The 17,656-nt window shown below is 41.2% G+C and overlaps 1 protein-coding gene across 1 annotated transcript in view; it reads right to left on the reverse strand.

Annotated features, from left to right (window-relative positions):
* Nucleotides 1–17,656, reverse strand: part of meltf (melanotransferrin) — a 75,380-nt gene that overhangs the window by 19,050 nt on the left and 38,674 nt on the right. The window contains exons 9-12 of the mRNA XM_060834091.1: nucleotides 16,798–16,949; nucleotides 14,976–15,072; nucleotides 10,150–10,344; nucleotides 7,511–7,667 (exon numbers count right to left, since the gene is read on the reverse strand). Coding sequence (XP_060690074.1) covers nucleotides 7,511–7,667; nucleotides 10,150–10,344; nucleotides 14,976–15,072; nucleotides 16,798–16,949 — 601 coding nt within the window. The remainder of the gene's footprint in view (nucleotides 1–7,510; nucleotides 7,668–10,149; nucleotides 10,345–14,975; nucleotides 15,073–16,797; nucleotides 16,950–17,656) is intronic.

Below are 17,656 nucleotides of genomic sequence, written 5' to 3' on the forward strand. Positions count from 1 at the left end.
CTAACCAATGTCCTGTACAGCTGCAACATGACCTCCCAACTCCTGTACTCAATACTCTGACCGATAAAGGAAAGAATACCAAACGCCTTCTTCACTATCCTATCTACCTGCAACTCCACTTTCAAGGAGCTATGAACCTGCACTCCAAGGTCTCTTTGTTCAGCAACACTCCCTAGGACCTTATCATTAAGTGTATAAGTCCTGCTAAGATTTGCTTTTCCAAAATGCAACACCTTGCACTTATCTGAATTAAACTTCATCTGTCACTCCTCAGCCCATTGGCCCATCTGGTCCAGATCCTGTTGTAATCTGAGGTAACCTTCTTCACTGTCCACTACACCTCCAATTTTATTACAGAAATATTACAAAACCCTGGAAAGAATACAGTTGGTAGATTTGTTCTCAGACGCTTCGTCACTATGCTAAGTAACATCATCAGTGAGCCTCCGATGAAGCACTGGTGTTCTGTCCCACCTGCTATTTATCAGATCCAGTTCTGTTTCTGAGAAGTTGGTGAACGGGGTCCAAATTGATATGTTTGTTAATGGAGTTCAAGTTTGAATGCCAGGCCTCCAGGAAATCCCGTGTGTGTCTTTGTTTAGCCTGTCCCAGGATAGGTGTATTGTTCCAGATGAACTGGTGTCCCTCTTTGTCTGTGTGTATGGATTCCAGTGATAGTTGGTCATGTCTTTTGGTGGCCTGTTGGTGCCCATGCATCCTGGTGGCTAGGGTACTGCTGTTTGTCCAATGTAATGTTTGTTGCAGTCCTTGCAGGGTATTTTGTATATGACGTTCGTCCTGCTGGTTGTTGGTACAGGGTCCTTTAGATTCACCAGGAGCTGTTTCAGTGTGGTCGTGGTGTCTAAGGCTGGAATAGTCTGATCATCATCTCCAAGATGTCTTAACTGCACAACATACTGCAGCACCCAGGAACTATGAGAAGCCAAGGAAAAACACCTATACAACATATTCAGGAACAACGGTTACCCGAGAAGCACAGTTTGCTGATTCCTGCACAACAGACTCAGAGATTCTAGCCACCCTGCCATACAAAGACATTGAAACAGCTTCTGATGAATTTACAGGACCCCATACCAACAACCAGCAGAACAAATGTCATATACCAAATATCCTGCAAGGACTACAGCAAACATTAGATTGGACAAACAGGCAAGACACCAGCCACCAGGATACATGAGCACCAACTAGCCAGCGAAAACATGACCAACTATCACTGGAATCCATACACACAGACGAAAAGGGACACCAGTTAGTCTGGGATAATACATGCATCCTGGGACAGGCTAAACAAAGACATGCACGAGAATTCCTGGAGGCCTTGCATTCAAACCAGAACTCCATTAACAAACATATTAATTTGGACCTCATTTACCTAGCATGGTGATGAAACGTTTGAGAACAAATCTACCAGCTCAGCGAGCAAACTTAGAATCTGATCCACAACATGAGCTACAAATCTCCTCCAAAAATTGTTTGCGTTTCTTTCCTTAAAAGAAATGAGAAACCCTAGAGGAGACCTGGTTGGTATTTAAATGAATTTCTTAGATGAGGTAGATGCAGAAAAAAGGTTTTGACTTGTGGAAGAACCCAAAACTAAAGTCAATAAAAATGATACAGTAACATTATTAAATTCAATTGTAAAATTAGGAGAAATTTCTTTGCTCAGAGAGTGTTTAGAATGTAGAGCTCACTATTACTGAAGGTGGTTGAGTGAGCTTGCTTTTAAAATGAATTTAAATAAATACACAGAAAAAGGAAATGCTGGGAGGTTCAGATGTGATAGCTGGAATAAGAGGTGTGTGAAACATAAATACTGTACAGACTGCAAGGTTTGTGAAGGTTTGTCACTCAGGTTGAGATTTAGGGTGTAGGTTTGCTCGCTGAGCTGTAGGTTTGACATCCAGATGTTTCATTAACTAGCCAGATAATGAAACGTCTGGATATCAAACCTACAGCTCAGCGAGCAAACCTACACCCTAAACTGTACAGACTAGTTGGACTGAATGACGGACTTTGGTGCTGCACACTGTACAATCTGGAATTCTAAATTTCAACATTTTTGCACACAGACACCTGAAGATGTTGCCGATTTCAGTGAAGTAATTATTGAGAGTACGTTAGCTTCACAGACTTTGCCATCCAAAGTCCAGGCCAAGATGTCACTTAGTGAAACCTAAACTTCAGCTCTGAATTAATGCAGTAATCACGTAATTAATGCAGTACCTTAACCTTCCAATTGTTCTCCTGTAAATTATAACAAGATTTCTGCTTCCCCCACCCCAGTTAGTCATTAAAGTACAGTTTACAAAATGCATACCTTTTGTTAAACTGTTTTGCTGCTCACATTTTGTTGTTTAAGCAAACCATATTTTATAACTTCAGGTGCTGACTTAGCTCTATCTTATCAAATTAGTTGCCTTGTATAGCCACAAGTTCTTTTTGCTATCACCCTTGATACTGAACTGTAATGAAATTTGCCTTTACTAATTGCAGATAAACTTCTTCACTTTTACACATCAGTCTTGCCAGATTTAATATGTCTCATATACTGTCTGGATGGAATGATTGAACATGCATTGACATCAATAATACAGTTGACAAAGTTTTACATGAGAAAACACATCATCTGAAATAGTACGCTCTTCACATTTTTTGAATGTGAACTCCTTCTAAGCTACTTTATCAATCTAGTAAGGATGACAGAAACAACATTAATTTGTAAGAATTTTTTAAAAGATGTCTTACACATTCCCTCACTCCCAAATACACTGCAAGATGAGGGTGTAGTGCTGGAAAAACACAGCAGGTCGGGCAACATCCACGGAGCAAGAAAATCGACGTTTCGGGCATAAGCCCTCCATTAGGAAAGGGCTGATGAATGGAAATTCCTGATGAAGGGCTTATGCCCGAAACATCAATTCTCCTGCTCCTCGGATGCTGCCTGGCCTGCTGTGTTTTCCCAGGAACACACTCTTGACTTTGATCTCCAGCATCTGCAGTCCTTACTTTTTCCTACACTGCAAAATGCCATGGCTTATAAAACAGAAGGCATACCATAAGTATTAAATAGATGATTTATATAACCAATTCTGTTCACTCCGTGTGAAGGTAAGAAATGACTAAAGGCTCGGGATACTACAAAGGCAATGGTCCCTGACACCATTCCAGCTAAAGCAGTGAAAACTTGTGCTCCAGAATTAGCCATACACTTAGCTACAATACTGTACCTGCCAAAGTGGGAAATTGCTCAGGTATCTCATGTCTGCAAAAAGCAGGACAAATCCAACTTGGCTAATTACTGCTTTATCAGTTTACTTCTGATCATCAGCAAAGTTGATGAAAAGGGTTGTTAATAGTGCTTTCAACTGTCACTAGCAAAGAAATAACATGCTCAGTTTGGGTGTGCTAGGCCACTCAGCTCCGAACTCATCACAGCCTTGGTTGAAATGAGTGCCCATGACGTCAAGGAGCTCTAGCAAACTGTAATTAGAGAATCGGGAAAAATTCTCCATCGGTTGGAGTCATACCTAGCAATGAAAAAGATGATTTGGTTGTTGGAGATCCATCATTCTTAGTCCGACAGTATCACTGCATGAGTTCCTCAGGGTAGTATAATAGACTTCAACATCTCCAGTTGTTTATAAATGACCTTCCCTCCTTCATAAGATCAGATGTAGGATATTTGCTGGAGATTGAACAATGTTCAGCACTATTTGCAACTCTTGAAATTCTGAACCAGCCCATGTCCATATGCAGCAACACCAAGACAATATCCGGGCATGGGCTGATAAGGAGCAAGTAGAATTCATGCCACACAAGTGTCAGGTAACAATCATCTCCAATAAAAAAATTTTAAGATATTTCCATTGACACATCATTGCAATTTAGCATGGCCAGTTCACCTACCTGCACAGCTTTGGACTGAGGAAACCCAGAGACACAGGTAGGACATACAACCTCCATACAGTCACCTGAGGGTGTAATCAAACCCAGGCCCCACACAGTGTGAGGCAGCAGTGCTAATCACTGAGTTTCAAATTGGGCAGCACGGTGGCCATCTTGCTGTTCCTTCATTGTTGCTAGGTCAACATCGTGGAAATCCCTCCCTAGCTATGCTGTGGGTAATGCCTATACTCCAAGGAATGCAGCAGTACAAGAAGGCAGTTCACCATTACCATCTTCAAAGCAATTTGGGATGGACAATAAATACTGGACTAGCTAGCAATGTCTACATCTTGTGAACAAAAAAATGCTTTTCAGTATTGCTACTGAAAAAAAAGTTACTCCATATGATCAACTACGCTAGTTTTCCAGTTTTATTCTCAAAGTAGTCTCTTTTTAACAAATCTCCTGTAACAAACTTTACCCTTGTGTGAACTTCAGTGAAGTCAGAGCATGTATACAGTTCTCAATAAAAATGATAATAACAAGGTTAGTCGTCCTGTCATGACAAGCTTCAGTTGTGGCAATAATTTCAACAAAATTTATCTGTGAAAGGACTGGGAGCCTTTAAATCTTTAGACTCGAAAGTTATTCACAGAACACTGAAGTGTTGCGGCACAAAAGACAGCCATTCAGTCCATCATGCCTGCGCCTGCTCATTAAATAGATATCATTTCATCTCTTGTTTTTACCCTTACACATTACTTTTATCCAAATAATTATCCAATGGCCTCTTGGATGCCTCTGTTGAAGCTCTTCCATACAATGCATTCCATATCCTAACCCTGTGCTGAGTATGAACATTGTTCCTCACTTCACTCTTGTTTCATTTGTAAATCACTTTAAATCTATGCACTCTTATTCTTGTTCCTTTCATGAGTGGAAACCATTTCACCTTATCCAATATATCCATCCCTCTCATGATTTTGAAGATCCCCTCTTAGCCACCTTCCCTCTGATGACAGCAATCCCAACTTCTTCAATCTATCTTCATCACTGAAGTTCTTCAATACTGGAACTACTCTACACTTTTGATTTGATTACCTACTGTGTGAAAACAGGCCATTTGGCCCAACAAGTCCACACTGACCCTCCGAAGAGTAACCCACCCAGACCCATTCCCCTATAATTACCTCTGACTAATGCAACTAACACTATGGGCAATTTAGCTCAGCCTATTCACCTGATCTGCACATGTTTTGGATTGTGGGAGGAAACCCGAGCAGGTACGGGGAGAATGGGCAAACTCCACACACACACAGTGGCCCAAGGCAGGAATCGAACCCAGGTCCCTGGCACTGTGAGGTAGCAGTGCTAACCACTGAGCCACCGTGCCGCCCATAACTTCAGAGCATTAATATCTTTACACAGCATGGCACCCTGAAATGTGTACAATATTCCAGGTAAGGTCTAAACATTCAGCATTGCCTCCTTGCTCTTGTACTCTATGTCCCTATTACCAAGTTGAGTAAATTGCATACTTGATTTACTGCTCTCTCTCCACCTGTCCTACTACTTTCGATGTTTATGCTCCTATAACCGTCCCCCCAAATTTGAACTGTATTCCTTATTTTATATTGTCTTTCATTGTTTTTCCTATCAAAATGTGTTACCTCATACCTCTCTGCATTGAAACTCATCTGCCACCTATCTTCCTACTTTACCCACTGTCCATCTTCTTCTAGAGTTCTACACTGTCACCTTCACAATTTACATTTCTTCCAAGTTTGTGTCATCTGCAAAGTTTGAAATCTGCCCCACACCAAGATCCAGATCATTCTATTATCAGGCAAAGCAACGGTTCCAATATTGAGTGCAAGGGAACTTCACATCAAACCTTTCTCTGACTCAAAAAATATCCATTGGCCATTAATCTGGGTTTCCTAACACTTCACCAATTTTCTTCCGTGACATTTAATTTTCCTCACAAGTGTGTTTATGGCACTGTATCAAAATTAATGCATGCCACATCAATAGTGTTACCCTCATTCAGTATTTTTCTGTTACCTCTTAAAAAAAACTCCAATAAGTTAGTTAAACATGATTTTCCCTTAATTCATCTATGCTGAATCTTTCTAATCGACCCACCTTATTCCATGTAACTATTCAACTATCCCAAATAATTGTCTCGAGAAGCTTCCCCACCAGTGAAGTTAAATTGACTGGTCTGAAATTGCTGGGCTTACCCTTACAACCTTTTTTGAAGAAGGCCATAACATTTGCAATTTTCCACTTTTTTAGTCATCTAGGGAAGTTTGAAAGATGCTGCTGCAATTTCCACTCTTAGTTCCTTTAAATCCTTGGAGGCATTCCATCTGGTCCTGGTGCATTGTCAACTTTAAGTACCAACACTCAAAGACTTCAATCCTATCAATTTTGAAGCTTTCATGCAATTGAGTTCCTTCCTTTGTTACCATGGCCTAGGTAAAGCATCTTTCTTTAGTGAACACAGATGCAAAATACTCACTTAACACCTTATCCATGCCCCCTGCCTCCAGTTGTCAATAGCCTTTTTGGTCCCTAATTGGCCCTATTCTTGCTTTTATCGCCATATTAGTATTGGTATAGCCATAGAGATTTCTTTTTGTTGGTTGCTAATCTTTTCTTAGAATTCTTCCTTATTTCTCCTATTTACTTTTGCACCTTCCATATGAACTTTCAATATTCCTTTTCATTATCAATTTCGTTTCCTAACACTTGTCAGAAACATGCTTTTTCTTTATCTTATTTTCTACCTTCTGTGTCATCTTGGGAACTGCATCTTTGGTTTCTAATGCCTCATTCCCAGATTAATTTTTTATAATGGATTTTCTTGGTTAAAAAGACAAATTTAAGATTGCTATGAAGGGCTCTGCATTGCAGCTTACTCTTAAAAAGTTCATGAAATTGACAGATGTTATTATAATATCACATGCTTCTTTTTTTCAAAGCAAATAGACAGTCAATCTAAGGACTGAATTTCTTGTTTTCACCTGACTAAACTGTAGTTGCATCCATTTAATGTGGGATCAACACAAATTTCATTTTAACTAATTTCAATGGAACAGAAAATCAGTGATTTCAAAAACAGATGGCTGTTCAGAAAACAAATTTTATATTTGAATACTGTCATGTCAATAAATCATAATCCTAAATTATTTGTGGACATATTGAATTTTTTAAATAAGACAGTTTTCTTTAAAAGAAGCTGAGTTGGTTGACTGTACAATTCAGTAATTTATGAGAAATTCCACATAGATTACATTCGGCCTTTAACGAGATCGTGAAACGTCAATCTGGAAGGGTGTTAAGGAGTTTCAGAGAAACACATTGTAAAGATTATCTCCTGTGAGTTACACCTTCATGCTGTGGACATAATGTGAAATAAAATAATGTAGTCTGGGCAAAAAATATTTGTGTTTTCTACTGGCAGAAATATACAAGGAAAGGGGCTAAAAACCAACTACACCTCTAGTGACTTCGGTTTCTTCAGGTTATTGTGCCATCATAAATCTTTAAATATGTCGTGAAAGGCTCAGCACGTTGAATAGCTGGGTCTAATAAATACCTGAATGCTCCTGTATAGCCACTGTATCGTTCCACTGTAGTGGCAGCACACTTTGACTTCCCTTCAACATCTCCAATGCATAACTCACAAAGGCTTGATGGGTAACCTGGCTGGTTTGCACCTGGCACACAGCTTGCAGAAAAAAACTCACCAACAGCTGTCCAAGAAAGAGAGAAAAATTGTAAACCATCTCTGTGTTTGTTGCAGTGTTACACCACTTACTGGCTTAAAGATCTCTGATTGAAAACATAGATATGCATACTTGGATACTTTTGTTTTAACTGGATGTGCAGATATGAATTCATATGGATACAAATTAGGCCAGAACAGCAATTTTAGGTTTAGTATTTATATCCTAGTCTTCCATCTTGAGTTCATCAGGACAGTTCACAAGAATACCAATATGAAAGGAAAACAACTTTCATATTGTATGCATTTAAAGCTGAAAGTTTTGTGATGTACTTGTGTGCACTGGAAGCTACATATTTTAATATACAGGATACTGCTCTTTATAAACAGAAAACACAAGTTCACACTGCACCTATTTCAACAGGTTTCAGGCATTTGGTAATTCGTTTCCCAAGACAATGCATTGACCAATCAGAATCAACTTGCTTGGCAATTAACTGTAGTCATCATTAATTGGTACATTCTCCATAGCAATGCCTTTACCAACTAGAAATCTCTTGCCAACTATTCAGCACTGTCTTCCCATAAAGTTCAGGATCGTCTTAGAAGAGGAAAGAGAAGTAACAAAGTGGAGAGGTTCTGGGAGAGAGTTTAAGAAGTCTGGGCCTAGAACCTGAAAATATCACATTGTCTTCTTGCACTTCTTGATATGCAGCTTTTCCTTAGGTGGACCAGTTGAAATTGGGAAGTTTCAAGAGGTCAGACTTATAGTTACTTGGTAGTACAGAATATGAAATTGCTGAAAAACAATTTAATGAAACTTTTTGCCTTGCTCTCATCAGAACAATTTGAAAGAATGCCAATGTAAAGGGAAAACAACATTCATACGTTGAGAGGACAATACTGATCAGTTAGAATAGGTACAGCAAAGTCTACAAAGGCAAAAACCTGGAAGACAGCTAGGAATGCACTGGATTGATGAGATAGAGAGGTAACTAAGCTTTGGACAAAAATATAAGAAATAGCTAAGATGGGCCAAGGTTTCATTATGTTGGTTGATACAAATAGGTGATCTTAATGAGGATCATAGAATTCCTGCAGCTATGGAAGCAAGGCATTTGGCACATCGAGTCCACACTAACCCTCCAAAGAGCATCCCACCCAGACCCATGTCCTTACCCCATCCCTCCATTTCCCATGGTTAATCTACCTAGACTGGATGTCCCTGGACACTATGGGCAATTTAGCATGGTCAATCCATCTAACTTGTACATCTTTGGACTATGGGAGGAAATAGAAGCACCCAGAAGAAACCCATGCAGGAAGAATATGCAAACTCCACACAGACACAGTCACCCAAGGGTGGAATCAACTCAGGTCCTTGGTGCAGTAAGGCAGTAGTGCTAACCAGTGAGTCAACATGCCCCCCTATGTAAATAAGTGATTGAATGCTCAGTTTGACTTTCAAGTTGATATGACAGAGATTGAAAACAGTTGCCAGGAAAGGAAAATAATCACAGCAAGGGAAATACTGTTTGTAATGGGATCAAAAACAGTGAATTAAAACAGTGTCTTCAGTCTTCTGAACACTTAGTTGGAAAAGGATTTTGCTTATCTTTGTTGTGGATATCAGATAACCAGCTGACAATTTACTGACAGTGGAGGGTTAAAAAAGGTGGTAGTGAGATGGAGCTGGGTATCATCAGGGCACATGTAAAAATTGACACCATGTTTTTGTGTGATGTCACCAAAGGTGGTGTGGAAATGGAAAACAAAATCATTACAAGTAATTCTTTGATATGTTTTGATAATGAAAATAGAACCAGATGAAAACAGTCTCACCAGCTAAACAACATTGGAGAGGCTTATGTGGTCAAGAGGCTGACCATAGATTGGGAAAGAAGGAAAGGTGAGAGCCTTTACCAAAACCATATAGGATACAATCCAAAAAAGTGCAGGTTAGATGAATTGGCCATGCTAGGTGAAGGTGAAGTAATCTAATCTAATCTAACCACATTTTTTGGCTCTGGTAAGGCCTGTTCTGGTGCTATGTTGGCTACATTCAATTCTGAACCACTACTTTGAGTTTAGATTACTTACAGTGTGGAAACAGGCCCTTCGGCCCAACAAGTCCACACCGACCCGCCGAAGCGCAACCCACCCATACCCCTACATTACCCATTACCTAACACTACGGGCAATTTAGCATGGCCAATTCACCTGACCCGCACATCTTTGGACTGTGGGAGGAAACCGGAGCACCCGGAGGAAATCCACGCAGACACGGGGAGAACGTGCAAACTCCACACAGTCAGTCGCCTGAGTCGGGAATTGAACCCGGGTCTCAGGCGCTGTGAGGCAGCAGTGCTAACCACTGTGCCACCGTGCCGCCCACAACGATTCTGCACAGTGGTTATGCAACCAGAAAGCACAAATTAACACATGAATAAAAGTCTTTTGTTCAATGGATGAAAGCCAGTCATGTTTACTTCAAAATAAATTTTCCTCACCCTTTTCAATATTACACTTGCTGAATTGTATTTCCCCTCTCTCAATGAGGGAACCAACGGGAATGTTCCAGCCAGCTGTTCTGCCTAATCCAGTATGACATGACCTCTTTCCTTTCAATTGATCGATGGTGAAGGCATTATGACTTGACTTTTTTACCACTGCCACAGCATAATATGATGCTCCATCATTATCATCTAGCACAGAAAATAAAAATTAATACAATAACACAGTATTGGACCATATAACATTGGGAATAAAATTCAATCACAGCTTGCATGTATGTGGTAGTGGTCAGACCATTAAGCACTTCAGTTTTGGCAGGCAAGTCAATTTAAAGTCAATGAAAAAAAAATTAGCCACGATGCCTAATGGACAGCTAATACATCATCAATTTCTTTGCCTGTGTTAGAAGTTGAATTTAATTATTTATGGAAGTGAGCTTCGAGTAAAAAGTGAGGTCTGCAGATGCTGGAGATCCGAGCTGAAAATGTGTTGCTGGTTAAAGCACAGCAGGTCAGGCAGCATCCAAGGAACAGGAAATTCGACATTTCGGGCCACAGCCCTTCTTCAGGAATGAGGAGAGGGTGCCAGGCAGGCTAAGATAAAAGGTAGGGAGGAGGGACTTGGGGGAGGGGCGATGGAGATGTGATAGGTGGAAGGAGGTCAAGGTGAGGGTGATAGGCTGGAGTGGGGTGGGGGCGGAGAGGTCAGGAAGAAGATTGGGCAGTGCTGAGTTCGAGGGAATCGACTGAGACAAGGTGGGGGGAGGGGAAATGAGGAAACTGGAGAAATCTGAGTTCATCCCTAGTGGTTGGAGGGTTCCCAGGCGGAAGATGAGGCGCTCTTCCTCCAACCGTCGTGTTGTTATGTTCTGGCGATGGAGGAGTCCAAGGACCTGCATGTCCTCGGTGGAGTGGGAGGGAGAGTTAAAGTGTTGAGCCACTGGGTGGTTGGGTTGGTTGGTCCAGGCGTCCCAGAGGTGTTCTCTGAAGCGTTCCGCAAGTAGGCGGCCTGTCTCCCCAATATAGAGGAGGCCACATCGGGTGCAGCGGATGCAGTAGATGATGTGTGTGGAGGTGCAGGTGAATTTGTGGCGGATATGGAAGGATCCCTTGGGGCCTTGGAGAGAAGTAAGGGAGGAGGTGTGGGCGCAAGTTTTGCATTTCCTGCGGTTGCAGGGGAAGGTGCCGGGAGTGGAGGTTGGGTTGGTGGGGGGTGTGGACCTGACGAGGGAGTCACGAAGGGAGTGGTCTTTGCGGAACGCTGATAGGGGAGGGGAGGGAAATATATCCCTGGTGGTGGGGTCCGTTTGGAGGTGGCGGAAATGACGGTGGATGATACGCTGTATACGGAGGTTGGTGGGGTGGTAGGTGAGAACCAGTGGGGTTCTGTCTTGGTGGCGGTTGGAGGGGCGGGGCTCAAGGGCGGAGGAGCGGGAAGTGGAGGAGATGTGGTGGAGGGCATCGTCGATCACGTCTGTGGGGAATCTGCGGTCCTTGAAGAAGGAGGCCATGTGGGCTGTACGGTATTGGAACTGGTCTTCCTGGGAGCAGATGCGGCGGAGACGAAGGAATTGGGAATATGGGATGGCGTTTTTACAGGACTGTATCGGCGCTGCCTTGTGCTCCCACGAGGAGGTTGAACAGTTCATCAACTTTACCAACACCTTCCATCCCCACCTCAAATTCACCTGGACTGTCTCAGACTCCTCCCTCCCCTTCCTAGACCTTTCCATTTCTATCTCGGGTGACCGACTCAACACAGACATCGACTATAAACCGACTGACTCCTACAGCTACCTGGACTACACCTCCTCCCACCCTGCCCCCTGTAAAAACGCCATCCCGTATTCCCAATTCCTTCATCTTCGAGGCCCCAAGGGATCCTTCCATATCCGCCACAAATTCACCTGCACCTCCACACACATCATCTATTGCATCTGCTGCACCCGATGTGGCCTCCTCTATATTGGGGAGACGGGCCACCTACTTGCGGAATGCTTCAGGGAACACCTCTGGGACACCCGGACCAACCAACCCAACCACCCCGTGGCTCAACACTTTAACTCTCCCTCCCACTCCACCGAGGACATGCAGGTCCTTGGACTCCTCATCGCCAGAACAAAACAACACGACGGTTGGAGGAAGAGCGCCTCATCTTCCACCTGGGAACCCTCCAACCACTAGGGATGAACTCAGATTTCTCCAGTTTCCTCATTTCCCCTCCCCCCACCTTGTCTCAGTCGATTCCCTCGAACTCAGCACCGCCCTCCTAACCTACAATCTTCTTCCTGACCTCTCCGCCCCCACCCCACTCCAGCCTATCACCCTCATCTTGACCTCCTTCCACCTATCACATCTCTATCGCCCCTCCCCCAAGTCCCTCCTCCCTACCTTTTATCTTAACCTGCCCGGCACACTCTCCTTATTCCTGATGAAGGGCTGTGGCCTGAAACGTCGAATTTCCTGTTCCTTGGATGCTGCCTGACCTGCTGTGCTTTAACCAGCAACACATTTTCAGCATGGAAGTGAGCTTGTCAAATGAAAGATACCTTCTGATCAAGGATAAACTATATGTCAAAATAATTCAAAATCTAATCCAACCTCTCCTGACACTTTATCTTTATTTAATACTGCTTCATTGTAAACAGCCAATAAGTAAACCTGAGTAGAATTACCAACAGAGCTGAAAATGTGTTGCTGGAAAAGCGCAGCAGGTCAGGCAGCATCCAAGGAGCAGGAGAATTGACGTTTCGGGCATGAGCCCTTCTTCAGGAATCAAGAAGGGCTCATGCCCAAAATGCCAATTCTCCTGCTCCTTGGATGCTGCCTGACTTGCTGCACTTTTCCAGCAACTCATTTTCAGCTCTGATCTCCAGCATCTGAAGTCCTCACTTTCTTCTAGAATTATCAACATTTCACTATCTATTGCCTAAAAACCAGCATCACTAACTACCCGCCCCAAGGCCAAAGTTGTCTATTCTACTTTAAATTACCATGTACTGTACATTCAACTATGGCATGTGCCAAAGTTCTTATTTGCCAGGGAACTCTCAAATAATTGTTTCTCAAAATCCAAACACTAATTCAAATTATCGGCATGGGTATGAAATCAGTACTGAAGTCAATGTTTACCGATGAGTTTTGGTAACTAACACTTCATTTGAAGGAAAGAAAATTGAAACTGCAAAATAACTAAAGGCATCCTATTGTGAACAGCCAGCAGCGAGCAAAGATCTGGAAATTGTTGGAGAGTGAAATGCCTAGGTTACAATCAGATTTTGTTTTTCCCAATTAGTGTTATATGACATGCATTTTAACATAGTTCAATTCTAACAATGCTACTTAAATAGAATAGGTGCTACAGGTAAATGATGACACTAAGAATGGATAGTTGCACAGAAGAACCTATCATAGTGATTTCTCATTTATTTTGAAATTGAAGGATGCAATCCCCACTATAGAAATGACAACGTTTGCCTGCAACGTTTGAAAAACATTACAATATTTGACATTTGTGGCCATGTATCTGGTATCCAAAGTACACTGTCAGCATGGAAACACAAACAGATATCTTGATCAATCTGTCCACGGGATGTTTAGAGCAGGTGAGACTCGAACAACATCACTCTTTTGAATACATTCAACTGAGTACCATGCCTAATTGAAAAAGAGACGAACTTCTGTCCTTGAAGATAAAAATAGCACTGATAAGTACAATGCTAAGTACTCATATGTGTCAATTCAAGTGATTGTTTTCATAGTGTGAATGCTATCTCTCTTCCTTTCCCCAGTGACACTAATTCCGTTTTCCAAGTCAGAAGCAATAAGCCCTCACTTGATGCATTGTCAGTGGCCTCATTTCCCTGTCGCAAAGGCAGTTTGTTGTTGGTCAATATTATTCTCACCAGTGCCATGCTGTAGCCTTGAACTGGTCGATCTTAATACAGGCTAAAATATTACTCAGAACTTAATCAGAATTTATGGTTGTTTGTAAGTGTTTGAACAAGTTGTTCTAAGTAAGAATACAATCATTTGGTAGTTGGGTTTTATCTGCACATCAATTTAGTCTAAGGCAGTAATTGCTCTTCCCTGGAGATAAAGGCTGGCCTATGAACTGCTAGCCATTTTTAAAATCAGTATCTTTACATGGAATGAGTTCCGTAACCCCTGCACAGAGGACAAAGTGATAATTTGATCAGAACAAGAACCTAAACATAGAATGGCCCATGTGGATATGAAAGATCGTTTTACTATATTGCTTTTTGAAACATCTTACATTTCATTACCTCTTCTGTGGAATTTTAAACAAAAGTTTAATATTGCACCCGAAATACTGTTTATTGAATAATGCCATGTTCCGACTCAATCTATTCACTGAATAGATTTCCAGTGAACTAAAGTGTTTCCTATCGGTCATTGCTTATGCAAAAATACATTATTTTTCATTATCAAGCGATTCTGTGATTTGAATTGCTTTTGTATAAAATATTTTCTTAGTTTGTTTTTAAAATGAATAATTGAAGGAATGATTAAAGAGAAATCTAAAATTATCTACATTAATTTTGGTCTAGCAAAGAATCCCTGGCAATTTGTATGTGAAGACTGATCTATAAGATGGTGAAGTCTGTCTGATGGAAGTAGAGTGCTTTAGCATTTTTCAGAGGACTCAAATGCACTCAGCTCGTGCCCATTATTGTTTCCAGATTACAGAGCAGTCCCAGATATATGAGAGTAAGTTTGAATTTTCTGATCCATGCATCACTTGACTGCAGCTACCTACTGGACACACAAGTTCTAAGTTATTCTTATATTTTATCTCTTACCTGTATAACTTTCAGCTGCAGCAGGCACCAGTCCATATACCTTTCCAGCTGTGTAAATCTGCCCTGCATCCAATGTAACTGCATCAATGTCTTTATTCTGAAAGGCAGAAATAAACTGATCTGTGTTGTAATTAATGAAAGCTTTATCAAAATGGCTAACATTAATGATATAATAAAAATAAAATTTAAGGATAAGAACCATGACACGTGAAGATAGTTTCAGACTAACCCACATACTTAGCAGTGTCAGGAAGGAGAAAATGCCAATGTATTCTGTAATATATCGTTAAAAGTCTATTGTACTGATGAGACAAAGTGTTGAAACTTCACTTTGCATTCATCAGGGCCAATGCAAGAGAACCATATTTCAAAGGGAACAGCAGTTTATTCTGCTGACTGGTTAGCAAGTCAACTTGGTTAAGGCATTGCCAAAGGGAATGCATCCAGATATTGTTTAATTGCTTTGTGTGTGTACATAGAACAGAGGTCTATATGATATATATTTGAAGATGAGCCACATTGTGAGCCTGACTAATTAGTTTAAGGTGGCTGCAAATGTAATTTTTCGTACAATTGAGATTCTTTTGAGAATTCTGGGCAAAGAGCCACACCTAATATTTGGTACGATGGGGTGAATTTTGTTTTTTTTTGGCTGTCAGTTTTATCAAGTTTATGGAAGATTTCTCTCCGTGAGGTCCCTAAGTGATATTTCTCACCTTCTCTTATAAAATGTGCCTCATTAAATAACTACTCAGTGATACCCCACTCATCTGAATCTAGGAGTAAAAAGTGAGATCTGCAGATGCTGGAGATCAGAGCTGAAAATGTGTTGCTGATTAAAGCGCAGCAGGTCAGGCAGCATCCAAGGAACAGGAAATTCAACGTTTCGGGCACAAGCCCTTCATCAGATTCCTGATGAAGGGCTTGTGCCCGAAATGTCGAATTTCCTGTTCCTTGGATGCTGCCTGACCTGCTGCGCTTTAACCAGCAACACATTTTCAGCTCATCTGAATCTAGACCCATTCTATCACTCGCACACATAGAATAACTCACTGCTGGGATACCCTGGAATTGACAGGTCTCCCTAACACGGTTACCATCTTTAAATTACTGCTGTGCACCCGGACAAGCACTTATGAGTGGAGCTGCTCTTATGTGGATCCTGACATCTGCCCTGAGCATATCCAGGAAGGAAAAATTGCACGTACTAGTGCCGACTAAAAGCTGGGTAATCCATAAGGTAATTGGAACAGCGCACACTTCAGATGATTTAAAATTTCCACACATGAACAATATTTGCGGCATTGGAGCAGGCAAGCCCTCTTTGCTGGGAAATGCCAGTGTCATGGCAAAATCAGAAGACATTGTAAAATTACATTAAATAGGATTCTAACATAGCCGTTTTCCCAATTACGCTCTTGCATAAGTAATCAATACAAACTGACATGGCAATGTACTTACTACATCATAGATTAATTGCTGCAATTAAGTAATATCTATTTTCTAAGGTGCCTGTCCATCGTTTGAATCTGATTATGTCAGGAGACCAATCACATTTCATTCCAGCTGGACAGGTATAACAATGGTGTACTGAAATCTATCAGTAATGCACAAGAATTTCAACTATGAATTAAAGAGCTTCACTGTTTCAGTGATTTATGCAATTTACTTACATTCTTTTGAAATAGCCTAAATACACCTATCAAAATGTTTCTATCTGGGATTGAGATCAGTGACAGATCACTTATTCTAATATAATGCATTGAACTGAAAAATCTAACCTTCTTAAAATTTTACTGGGAGGTGCAGACGTAGATCATACCTTGATCTTTTTCATGCAGTCACTGGAATCATCTCCTGACACACACTGAATTGGTGGTGTCAGGTTCTTGCTATTGAAAGCTTCAGCCATATCTACACATTTCAGCAATTCTGCCCTAGATTGTGTACACCAGCGCAGATTGTCGGGCATTCCTGTGTTAATAAAAGCAGCACAAAGTTACTACTTCTCTGTACTGATACAATCTCAATAAAATATTTCCATTTTGAAATGACAGCATTGGAATGATAATGGAGGGATAATACATAATAGTGCATAGAAGGGCACTACAATTGTTATGGGTGATTTTAATCCATGTATTGACCAAACAAATCAGAAGGGCAAGGATAAGATGAAAGATAGATTTATGGAACACGTCAAGGATCATTGCTCAGCTGCACAAACTACCTGGGAACAGGCTATCTAGCAATGTGTAGGATTAATAAGAGATCTCATAGTTGAGGATCCTTTATGAATCACAATCACAACACGGTAGAACTTCAAATTCAGTTTGAGGGAGAACAACTCTAGTCTAAAACTAGTGTTCTCAACTTTATCAAGCACAATTACAGAAGAATGAAAGAAAAGAGTTGTCTAAAGTGGGTCGGGAAAATCGACTAAAGAGAAGGTCAGTAGCTGAGCAGGAGCAGATATTTAAGCAGATATTACATTCCAGTCAGGAAAGTTTAATTCCAGCATTTGATGAGAAGAGTGCAGCACCTGTGGTTAACAAAGGCAGTTAAGTATCCAATCAAAAACTAAGGCAATGCAAAATGGCACAAACTACTGGTAGGCCAGCAGATTGGGAATATTTTAGCAAGAGCTCCTATGACATAAAAAGAAACAGTAGCTTAATGCAGAA

Source organism: Hemiscyllium ocellatum, chromosome 13 (assembly GCF_020745735.1).
Source record: "Hemiscyllium ocellatum isolate sHemOce1 chromosome 13, sHemOce1.pat.X.cur, whole genome shotgun sequence".
Lineage (NCBI taxonomy): Eukaryota > Metazoa > Chordata > Chondrichthyes > Orectolobiformes > Hemiscylliidae > Hemiscyllium > Hemiscyllium ocellatum.